The sequence below is a fragment of the Acomys russatus genome, chromosome 16, assembly GCF_903995435.1.
Source record: "Acomys russatus chromosome 16, mAcoRus1.1, whole genome shotgun sequence".
In the NCBI taxonomy this organism is placed as follows: domain Eukaryota; kingdom Metazoa; phylum Chordata; class Mammalia; order Rodentia; family Muridae; genus Acomys; species Acomys russatus.
In genome coordinates, this window is record NC_067152.1 from 41,963,272 (window position 1) to 41,974,949 (window position 11,678).

The window sequence follows — 11,678 nt, forward strand, 5'->3', positions numbered from 1 at the left end:
GGCAATGGAGCCGAAGCCTGGAGCTGGGTTAGGCTAGGCTGGGCAAGAAACAGCTCTCAGCCTCGATCCATCTTCCCACGCGAGATGGGTGGCAGGCAGTGCGTGGGGAGAGCCTGGCCTGAGCTGGGGCTGGGCAGGGCGTTATGTGCAGACTGGAGTCTGGCAGAGGGGACTCTTCCTGTGGGATTTAAATGTGCAGATGCGGTCTGTTTCCAGTGCAGTTCTAACAGTCATGGATGCATTCCGGAAGGTAGAGAAGATCGGAGAGGGCACCTATGGGGTGGTCTATAAGGCCAAGAACAAAGTGACTGGGCAGCTTGTGGCCCTCAAGAAGATCAGGCTGGACCTGTGAGTCTTGGGACTCTCCCCCAACGCCGCGTCTGTGTCCCCAGGGGAATACCCCAAACCTGTCCTCATCTCAGGGGTGGGGGGCTTGCACCCAACCTCTAGGGTAGCCACAAAGGGGCGGACCCACCTCCCTGCCCTCAGACTGGTTTTTGTTCTGGGTCCAGCTGTGTGGAGCTTCATGGTTGTAAAGTGTGCTGAGGACCACAGGCCTCACTCTTGCACGGGCCTTCTGTGCAGAATTGGGGAGCAGAGCAATGACACGCATGCACATAGCCTGGCCAGAAGGAACTCCTCGGGCCCATTGGTGTTTCTTCTTTTCCCACAGGGAGGACGAGGGGGTTCCTAGCACTGCCATCAGGGAGATCTCTTTGCTGAAAGAACTGAAGCACCCCAATATTGTCAAGTGAGTTGGGAAAAGAAGTGGGGGAGCCAGAAGTGGTGGCGCACGCCTTTAATTCCAGCACTCGGGAGGCAGAGGCAGGCCGATCGCTGTGAGTTCAAGGCCAGCCTGGTCTACAAAGGGAGTCCAGGACAGCCAGGGCTACACAGAGAAACCCTGTCTTGAAAAACCAAAAAAAAAAAAAAGCAGGGGATTGAGATCCTAAATGTCACTCCCTGAGACTGACTGACCCCTCCCGCCAGGTTGCTGGATGTGGTCCACAGAGGGAAGAAGCTGTTCCTGGTGTTTGAGTTCCTCACTCAGGACCTAAGGAAGCGCATGGACTCGGCGCCCACACAGGAGCTCCCTCAGCACACAGTCAAGGTGCCCAGGGGAAAGCCGCCCCCGCACCCCTGCTAGCCACCTTCTGCCTCACGGCTCTTCCCCTCGGTCTTTCCCACAGAGCTACCTCTCCCAGCTGCTGCAAGGGTTGAGTTTCTGCCACTCCCGTCGCGTCATCCACCGAGACCTGAAACCTCAGAATCTGCTCATCGATGAGTTCGGAGCCATCAAGCTGGCTGACTTCGGACTGGCCCGGGCCTTCGGGGTTCCCCTGCGCACCTACACCCACGAGGTAGTGGAGGGCAGGAGATGATGTCACCAGTGGAGTCAGCCACCGTGATTAATGTTGCTTCTTGTCCTCACAGGTGGTGACACTGTGGTACCGCGCCCCCGAGATCCTGTTGGGCAGCAAATTTTATTCAACAGCTGTGGATGTCTGGAGCGTCGGTTGCATCTTTGCAGAGATGGTAAAAGGGGGACATGCTGGGCTATGGGGGATAGCTCAGTGGTAGAGTGATCGCCTAAGCTGGGGAAGGCCCATGGCTTCAATTCCCAGGCTGCAACACAAATCAAAAACAAACTTTGATGGTGGCGCACGCCTTTAATCCCAGCACTCGGGAGGCAGAGGCAGGCGGATCGCTGTGAGTTCAAAGCCAGCCTGGTCTACAAAGTGAGTCCAGGATGGCTAAGGCTACACAGAGAAACCCTGTCTCGAAAAACCAAAAAAAAAAAAAAAAAAAAAAACAAACTTTGAGCTGGTGGCTGGGGTGAAAGCACTTGCCGCCCAGCCTGACAGCTGGAGTGTGATCCCTAGAAGGCCTGTGGTGGGAGGAGAGAGCCCCCCAGCGCACTGTGGTGCACATGCCCACTCTTTGTCCATTCATCTGTCTGTCTGTCTGTTTCTGTCTCTGTCTCTCTGTTTCTGTCCCCACCGCCCCCACGCGCTCTTTCTCTCTCTTTCACCACACAATGTAAGTCAATAAATGTAAATAATAATAATAATAATAATAATAATAATAAATAATAATAAATTTGGTTTGGGCTGGGCATGGTAGCACGTGTGTGTCATTCTAGCACTTGGAACACAGGGCTAAGAATGCAGCTCAGTGGTAGAGCATTTGCCTAGCATTAAAACAAACCAAACCAAACCAGGAGTTAAGGGGGAACTGGGTGCACTGAGGCAGGAGCTTTCCTATAGTTCAAGGCTAGACTGAGCTATACAGAACCATGGCAGCCAGGAGTCCACTGTGCTTAATGCTTTTTAGTAGAGGTGAGTTGAGGGGTGTATGTGGCTGGCTGGAGAAGCAAGTCTTTTTTTTTTTCTTTTTTTTTTTTTATGTTTTTTGAGACAGGGTTTTTCTGTGTAGCTATAGCCTTGCCTGTCCTAGCCCATGCTGGCCTTGAACTCACAGAGATTGCCTACCTCTGCATCCCAAATGCTGGGATTAAAGGCGTGCACCACCAGGCCCAGCTTGTGAAAATGTCCCTTCCTGTGTCCCCCACTTGCTCAGTGTGGAATTCTGTGTTAGCACCAGGGTCATGCAGAACACTCTTCTCTCCTGCACCAGGTGACTGGCAAAGTTCTGTTTCCTGGTGACTCAGAGATCGACCAGCTCTTCCGGATCTTTCGCACCTTGGGGACCCCCAGTGAAGCCACATGGCCGGGAGTCTCCCAGCTGCCAGACTACCAGAGCAGCTTCCCCACATGGGACCGGAAAGGGCTTCAGGAGATTGTACCCAGGCTGGAACCCGAAGGCAAGGACCTGCTCCTGGTAGGTACCAGTGGGCAAGGACAGCATCCCAGCAGCAGCTGCTGTTGCCCCAGAGTGTCCCCTCTTTCGGCCACCTGTTACGTAACTTGCCTAACTGGACTCCTCTGACCTTTGTACACACTTAGCTTGTCCCTTTCAGTCAGGAGCCTCCTCTGATTAAGTCCAGTGTTTGTCTTCCCTTTGGAAACTTCTCTGAAGTAGCTTTGCTTGTGTGCAATGGCTGTTGTCCATTTTTCCTAGTTGTCTTCCGTCTCCCTTGTGGGCTTTGTGCCCCATCTCAGTGGAGCTCTTCCCTGGGCAGAGACCACACCTCCTCCTGCCTCAGTGTCCCCCACAGTACTTTTCTCAGTGATTGGTCTTTATAAAGGACTGGCTGTGCAGAACTGGCTGTCCTAACCATCCAGACTCCTGCTATCCTACTGAACCCTCAGCTGCCTACTGAGCCTCAGACAGTTACCCGTGTTTGCCCACAAGACTGCAATCCCCATGTCTGTCTCTACCCTGGTGTTGGGCCAGGGAAGGAAGGACAGGGTCTCCATAGAGGTGATAGTTAGGTTACCAGAAGCCTGTGTGTTTTCTTTCTTTTTTTTTAAAGATTTATTTATTTATTATTATGTATACAGTGCTCTGCCTGCATGTACACCTGCAGGCCAGAAGAGGGCAGCAGATCACGTCATAGATGGCTGTGAGCCACCATGTGGTTGCTGGGAATTGAACTCAGGACCTCTGGAAGAGCAGACAGTGCACTTAACCGCTGAGCCATCTCTGCAGCCCCCTGTGTGTTTTCTACAACCTAGCGCCAGCAGGATGGCATGCACTTCTTGCTAAACCCCCCCCCCCACCCCCCCCCCCTGCCTTCATACGCTATCCATGGCGTCCTGTCTGGGTTATGTACCTGAGGGCAGAAAGCTGGACAGGCCTGGCCTCTGGCTGTGTTAGCTTCTCCTTCGCTTGATCGTTGTCTGTCCTACCCCACCCCAAATGCACAGGCTTTGGACAGGGTTGGGGACTGCTGCCTAACATGAAACATACCTGTTCTCACCCGGAAGCAGTTGGCCTGGAATCCAAACTAAGGTTTAACCTCTAGGGGTGTCCACACCTGGCTTAAAGGCTGGGACACATGGACTAAGAAGATGGTCCAGTTGGTGCAGTGCTCACCATGCAAACACGAGGACCTCACTTCTGATCTCCAAATCCAGACAAAGCTGGCAAGGGTGGGGTCTCAGTGGGTTAAGCTCCTGAGGAGCCTAAAGCAGGACCTGGCAGCAGCAGTCTTTAACCCCCACTGCTCCTAGAGCGGGATGGGACCTGGAACAGGGAAATCCCTGGAGCTTATGGGCCAGCTAGCCTGGCGTATGCAGTGCAGGCAACCCCCGTGTTGGGGCTGGAGAGATGGTGAGGTTGGAAAGATGGTTGCTCTTGCAGAGTTCAGTGCCCACATCAGGTGTCTCTAGTTCCTGGGCACCAGATGCCTCTACCCATGTGCGTAGACACACGGATGCAGACAGAGAGACACACAGACAGCTAAGAGGCAGGGGCTTCACAAAATTCTGGGCTCGGGGTCTTTCTCTAGCCTGGCTTCACCCAGGGGCAATCTCTTTTCTTCCTCCCCAGGGACTCCTGCAGTATGACCCCAGACAGCGGATCTCAGCCAGGACAGCCCTGGCCCACCCCTACTTCTCTGCTGAGCACCCCGCCATTGCATGGCCGAGCATTTCTACCAGTGAAAACATGTACGCAGGGCCCACCGCCTCAGCCCCTCTCCAGCTGCTCCCCCAAAACCCGACCTCCCATTTCTAAGAGGAAAATACACCCTGAGGGATTTTTTACATCGGCCACCAGAAGGCTGGGCTTGCCTTCATCTTGCCTACAAGTTGGCGAGTTTCCCATGTTGCTGGATTTGATGGTGCACTTTCAAAAAGGCATGCAGGTGCTTGATGCATGGGGGTGGGGCCAGGCTTGTAACCCTCTGACAAGGGACAGCCTGTGTCAGGTTCTGAGACCCCAACCCTTCACCTTAGCTGCAGAGCTAGGCCCCAGGAGAGGGTGCCCTCTGCTGGTCTTGATTTTGTTTTAAGCTGTTGGAAGAAGTTGAGTTCCAGTTGAGAGGATCTAAAACATGGGGTGCTATTGGGTGGTTTTCCCCGTCCTGGGAGCCCTCCGGGCACCTGAGGGTGTTCTAAGTTGTAGTGGATGTAAACATGTTCTTGTTTTGATCCGAAGTGTGGAATGGGGAGCAGACTTGTGAGAAGAACAGGTGATGTTCATCCACTGGAGGATGAACCACCTCATGCAAGGGCTTGGGTTTTACCAGCTGAAATACATTTTAGTACAGACTCTGAGAGGAGCTATATATACATATGCGCCCAAAGCAGGAGGCGGGGCTTTTTGGGTCTTGGTATTGTTTGCCTGTCCGTCGGTCCACTTTGAAATGCGCCAAAGAGAACCACTCCAGAGAATACTTCGGGGCTCCGGGTTCCGGCTGCTGTTCCAGCAGCAACTTTGGTTGAATTTCTGGTCTGATGAAATCCTGCCGACTACGCCAGGGGAATCGCTCTCAGGAACTGAGTCTAAAAAGGTCTACTTCTCCTGTTCCCATTAGCCTGTTTTCTCTCCTATCTAGGGTAGGTGGGTTGGAAGGGAGGTGTAAGCATTAAAGAACCCCAAATAAAGTAGGTTTGGAAAAGTCGAAGCCTACAGGTGGCAACTAATGTGTTTTGGGCTTAATGGGTAACATAGTGGGTACAGGTTTTGAAGATACGGAGATGCCGTTTCCGAGTGTCAGCAAAATCACAGCTGCTGTTGCAAAGTTCTTTCCTGTTTTTTTGTTTGTTTGGTTGGGGTGGTTTTTTTTTTTTTTGGTTTTTGGTTTTGGTTTTTCGAGACAGGGTCTCTCTGTGTAGCCTTGGCTGTCCTAGGCTTACTTTGTAGACCAGGCTGGCCTTGAACTCACAGCGATCCACCTGCCTCTGCCTCCTGAGTGCTGGGATTAAAGTCGTGTGCCACCACACCCGGCATAGGTATGGATGATTTAATACATGCTACTGAAGGCAGTGCAGCTTTGGATCTGGCCTCAAATAAATCTCTTACACTATCCCCACAGGTTACAAAATAGCCACTGGCGTTTACAGTCATTTACCTTCAGGGACAGTAGGAATAATCTTGGGAGGAAGTGGATTAACTTCTCAAGGAGGAAATTAAAATCATGGAGATGGAGATGCAAATTAGTGCAGGGGATAAAATTGCTCAGCTGTTACTGTTTCCTTACCTCAAGGGCAAAGCCACGCCAGTAGACAGAATAGGAGCATTTGGGAGTACTGGAAGACTCGTGTTCTGGCAAACAATGGTTAATGATCAGAGACCTAAATTAATAGTATAAAATGAATGGTGTTGAAATAGAAGGTTTGGTGTATACAAGACCAGATGTCACGATCCTTTTCTTGAATGTCTTGGAGTCCAGATTGGACACGTCAGAAGGTTTATACACAATGTATAGGAATTGGTGAACTATCTCAATTAAGACAAAGCGTACGGTGGATTAGGTGTGTGGGACCAGAAGGGCACACAGGGAAGCTGAGACCCTATGGGGCTGACATACCCATACATTTGTGGGGAAGGGAACTTTTCCAACAATGGGGTACTCAAATTAATATTCCTGCAATCACAGAGACAGGCAATGGTGAAAATAGGGGTGAGATGGTAGATGCTTCTGGGGAAGGCATTGCTATGTGTAATCAAGGAGGATCACAAGCTGTGCCCACTGCCCAAACACAGAACTACACAGGTATTGAGTTTCCAAGTTTATAAAAAGGGCGACTGTGGATATACCAACAGCCTTGCCCCTAAGATGGATATCACACAGACCCGTGCGGTAAGAGCAGTGGCCCATAACAAAAGAAAACTGCAAGCCCTTCAACAACTAGTCCAAGAGCAGCTGAAGGCTCAGCATATAGAAGGGTCTACCAGCCCATGGAATCCCCCTGTGTTTCTTGTAAAAGAGAAACTGGGGACTGGAGAGATGGCTCAGAGATTAAGGGTACTCACTGACTGCTCCTGCGGAGGTCCTAAGTTCAATTCCCAAAAACCACATGGTGGCTCACAACCATCTATAATGTGATCTGGTGCTCTCTTCTGGCCTGCAGGTGTACATAAATGTCCTGGACTCCCTTTGTAGGCCAGGCTGGCCTCGAACTCACAGTGATCCCCCTGCCTCTGCCTCCCGAGTGCTGGGATTAAAGGTGTGTGCTACCACGCGTGGCCTAAATAAATATATTTTTTAAAGATTTTATTTATTTAATGTGTATGAGTGCTTTATCTGCACGTATACTTGCATGGCAGAAGAGGACATCAGATCTCATTATAGATGGTTGTGGGTCACCATGTGGTTGCTGGGAATTGAACTCAGGACCTCTAGAAGAGTAGGCAGCGCTCTTAACCACTGAGCCATTTCTCCAGCCCTAAATAAATATTTTTTAAAAAGAAAAAAAAAATCAGGAAGATGGAGGATGGTAACGGATTTAAGAGCAGTGAATAGAGTACATCAGCCATGGGCCCTTTACAGCCTGGAATTCCTTCACCACCTTTGTTACCTAAGTCATGGCCTATAATAGTTGTTTTTTCACTGTTGCATGAGCGAGATAGGGAAAGGTTTGCTTTCTCAGCATCTACTCTGAACAGTAGTGGTCCAAGAAAGAGATACCATTGGGAGCCGGGCATGGTGGCGCATACCTTTAATCCCAGCACTAGGGAGGCAGAGGCAGGTGGATTGCTGTGAGTTCGAGGCCAGCCTGGTCTACAAAGTGAGTCCAGGATGGCCAAGGCTACACAGAGAAGCCCTGTCTCGAAAAACCAAAAAAAAAGAGAGAGAGAGCTACCATTGGAAGGTACTTCCACAGGGAATGTTGAATAACCCAACTTTATGTCAATACTTTGTGCAACAACCGTTAGAAATAATTCATAGGCAATTTCCTCAATCTGTCATTTACCATTACATGAATGATATTTTGTTGGCTGATTCTGATGCAGATACTTTAGAGAAAATGTTTAAGGAAACACAGAGAATTCTGCCATGCTGGGGTTACAGATTGCTGTAGAAAAAATATCAATAGGAGATTCAATTACCTATTTGGGTTATAAGATAACTCAAAAAAATTTGACCACGATACAGATCCATAGAGATCAGTTGCAAACTCTTGTTGTTTTTTGTTTTTTTGAGACCGGATTTCTCTGTGTAGCCTTGGCTGTCCTGGACTCACTTTGTAGACCAGGCTGGCCTCAAACTCTCAGTGATCCACCTGCCTCTGCCTCCCAAGTGCTGGGAGTAAAGGCCAGTTGCAAACTCTTGATTTCCAAAAATTGATGGGCGATATTAACTGGCATGAGGCCTACAATTGGATTAGCTACTTATGAGTTAAGTAACTTGTTTCAAACTTGTCAAGGGGATTCAGATTTAAACAGTCCAAGGTGTCGAATGGCTGAAACAGGAAGAGAGTTAATCCTGGTAAGACAAAGACGACAGGATGCGTTCGTGGGGAGAACTGATCCTAAGCTTATTTTTACCTTCAACTCATTCTCCTACTGGGCTCACTATGCAAAGGGAAGATAAAATCATGGGATGGATTTTCTTAGCACATAAAGTAAAAAAAAAAAAAATTGAAGACATACATAGAAAACATTTTCTGAATTAGTTATACAAGTTATACAAGGTACACTAAGACTGCGTCAGTTGTCAGAAACAGACCTGGCAGAGATTGTAGAGCCTCTTACTAATGCTGAGATTATGTCATTATGGGTAATAATGAAGACTGGCAAAGAGCCTGTGGTAACTACTTGGGAGAAATTAATCACAAATACCCAAAAAGCAAAAGTATACAGTTTATAAAAAGAACTAATTGGATCCTTCCTCATATTGTAAAGAGAACACCAATTCCTGCAGCACAAACCTTCTGTACTGATGCAAACAGGATGGGAATGGCAGGTTATAAGTCAGATAAAATAACTAAAGTGATCAAAAGCCCACATACCTCAGTACAAAAGTCAGAATTGTGTGCAATCCTTATGATGCTGTTAAGATTTTCCTGACTCTCTTAATACAATTACTGACTCTCAATATGCAGAAAGAGTTGACTTTGTTATTTATGGAATTGCAACAGGCCATCAGAAGTAGAAATTATCCCCGGTATATTACTCAGATTCAGTCTCGTACAGGATTACCAGGTCCATTGGCACAAGGAAGTGAGGAAATTGACCAATTACTAATAAGAAATGTGTTAGAAGACTCAAATTTTCATGAAGAGCATCATATTAACAGTAAAGGTTTTTTAAAAAAAGAGTTATTTGTTTATGTATTATTACATATACAGTGCTCTGCCTGCATGTACACCTGCAGGCCAGAAGAGGTTGTGAGCCACCATGTGGTTGCTGGGAACTGAACTCAGGACCTCTGGGAGAGCAGTCAGTGCTTTTATCCTCTGAGCCATCTCTCCAGCCCTTAACAGTAAAGGTTTAAAGAAAAAATTTCTCTATTGGCAACAAGCCGAAGACATAATTAAAAGGTGTTCTGCGTGGTCTTTGTATGTCCAAACTTCATTGTGGGCAAGAAGTAACCCCAGGAGTACCAAAAGGAAGGACATCTGGGAGACAGATGTGTTTTATTTTGCAGAATTTGGAAAACAAAGGTACATACATCATGCCATTGATACACGCTCGGGGTTTCTTTTCTTTTCTTTTTTTTTTAAGATTTATTTATTATGCATACAGTGCTCTGCCTCCATGTACCCCTGCAGGCCAGAAGAGGGCATCAGATCACATTATAGATGGTTGTGAGTCACCATGTGGTTGCTGGGAAATTGCACACAGGACCTCTGGAAGAGCAGACAGTGTTCTTAACCTCTGAGCCATCTCCCCAGCCCCACACTCAGGGTTTCAATAGGCATCTGCTTTAAGTTCTGAAAGGGCTGATTGTGTAATTACTCACTTATTGGAAATAATGGCAATTATGGAAATACCTGCACAAATTAAGACTGACAATGTTGCTGAGCGTGGTGGCGCACGCCTTTAATCCCAGCACTCGGGAGGCAGAGGCAGGCAGATCGCTGTGAGTTCGAGGCCAGCCTGGTCTACAAAGTGAGTCCAGGATGGCCAAGGCTACACAGAGAAACCCTGTCTCGAAAAACAAAACAAAACAAAACAAAACAAAAGACTGACAATGTTCCTGTATATGTATCCAATAGAATGAAGAGTTTTTTGCATATTATAATATAAAGCACATTACTGGTATACCACACAGTCCTACAGGACAAGCAGTTGTAGAAAGAGCTAATCGTACCTTAAAAGACATGCTTATTAAACAAAGAGCAAGGGTAAAGACTCATAGGGACAGATTAAATAATGCTTTGTTGACTTTAAATTTTATTAATATTAATTAAAAAGGAACAACAGCAGCTGAGAAACAGATACAGTTAGCTTTTCCAGTGCTTGGCCAATATCTTATTTTTCTAAGGATACTCAAAAGACATTTTTACTCCCAGAGAGCAAAAAGTAATTTTGAGAACACAAGGCCTCAATTCCCAATAGATAGGGTTGGGTGTCTTTGGTGGGTTACCAATGTTTGTTTTTGTCCTGGGGGGGGGATAGTTATAAGTTAGTAAAGGTTACATCTAGGGATTTCTTTCTTTCTCCCCTTTATCCTTCTCTCTCTCTCTCTCTCTCTCTCTCTCTCTCTCTCTTTTAAAGATTTATTTATTTATTATGTATACAGCATTCTGCCTGCAGGCCAGAAGAGATGGTTGTGAGCCACCATGTGGTTGCTGGGCATTGAACTCAGGACCTTTGGAAGAGCAGTCAGTGCTCTTAAACCTCTGAGCCATCTCTCTAGCCCTCCCTTTCTTTTTTTGAGACAAGGTCTTCCTGTGTTAGCCTTGGTTGTCTTGGACTTGCTCTGTAGACCAAGTTGGCCTCAAATTCAGAGCAATCCACCTGCCTCTGCCTCCTGAGTGCTGGGATTAAAGGCATGCACCACCATGCCCGGCCCTTCTTTCTCTCTTTTCCTTCTATCCTATCTAGTGTTAGAGGAAAGGAGGGGAAAAGGGAATGATAAAAGGGGAAGACATATAACTATAGGATAAAAGGTAGATTATTGAATCTATTAGTAAAAAAGAAAAAATGAATCTATCAGCCTCAAATATTTTACACTGGTATTGTAGATCAAAAGAAATTAAAGATTTTGTTCAACTTTTACTTTACATATTGTACATATGCAACTCATTTTAAAATGTGATGTAAAGTTCTAGTCTTATGAGCGCTAACTATTACAAAATGTATAGTGTTCTGCCTGCATATGTGTCTGTCGGTCAGAAGAGGGCGCCAGATCTCATTATAGATGATTGTGAGCCACCATGTGAACTTCAGGACCTTTGGAAGAGCAGCCAGTGCTCTTAACCTCTAAGCCATCTCTCCAGCCTCCTATAAATCTTATTTGTAGTCTTGATAGATACTAGTTTAGTTAATTACAGAAGAAGCCTTACTTAGTTTCTTGTGTTTTCAAGGTTAAGTAGATAGTGCATAGCTAAAAACAAGCAATGCCTGTCTATTTAGATATACTGAGATAGCTATCAATCAATCCATAGATACAGGATAGGTGATTATGCACTATATATTAAATTGATGGTCTTCAAACATTTCAGAGATCTACAGAATATGGCACTTAATAATAAAGGGCTTTTCTGACAGAGACACACATCTGCTCCTGGCAGCACCTCCAAGCTTCCGTGAAGATGAGAGCATCATAGACACAAGTGTGGCAGAGTAGCCACTGGACAGAGGACTGTTCTTATCTC

The 11,678-nt window shown here is 47.0% G+C and overlaps 1 protein-coding gene across 1 annotated transcript; it reads left to right on the forward strand.

Moving 5' to 3' along the window:
• The first annotated feature begins 232 nt into the window (after positions 1–232).
• Positions 233–4,641, forward strand: Cdk3 (cyclin dependent kinase 3). The gene is made up of 7 exons (XM_051159291.1): positions 233–348; positions 674–751; positions 991–1,111; positions 1,191–1,361; positions 1,435–1,536; positions 2,638–2,841; positions 4,456–4,641. The coding sequence occupies exons 1-7, from the start codon at positions 233–235 to the stop codon at positions 4,639–4,641; spliced, it is 978 nt and encodes a 325-aa protein (XP_051015248.1).
• Positions 4,642–11,678: the final 7,037 nt, after the last annotated feature.

Excerpts from the sequence above, each read along its gene's own strand:
- Cdk3 (XM_051159291.1), top strand. The coding sequence starts at position 233 with ATGGATGCATTCCGGAAGGTAGAGAAGATCGGAGAGGGCACCTATGGG. Across the intron at positions 752-990 it reads AAGCACCCCAATATTGTCAA|GTTGCTGGATGTGGTCCACA; the intron begins GTGAGTTGGGAA and ends CCCTCCCGCCAG. Across the intron at positions 1,537-2,637 it reads GTTGCATCTTTGCAGAGATG|GTGACTGGCAAAGTTCTGTT; the intron begins GTAAAAGGGGGA and ends CTCCTGCACCAG.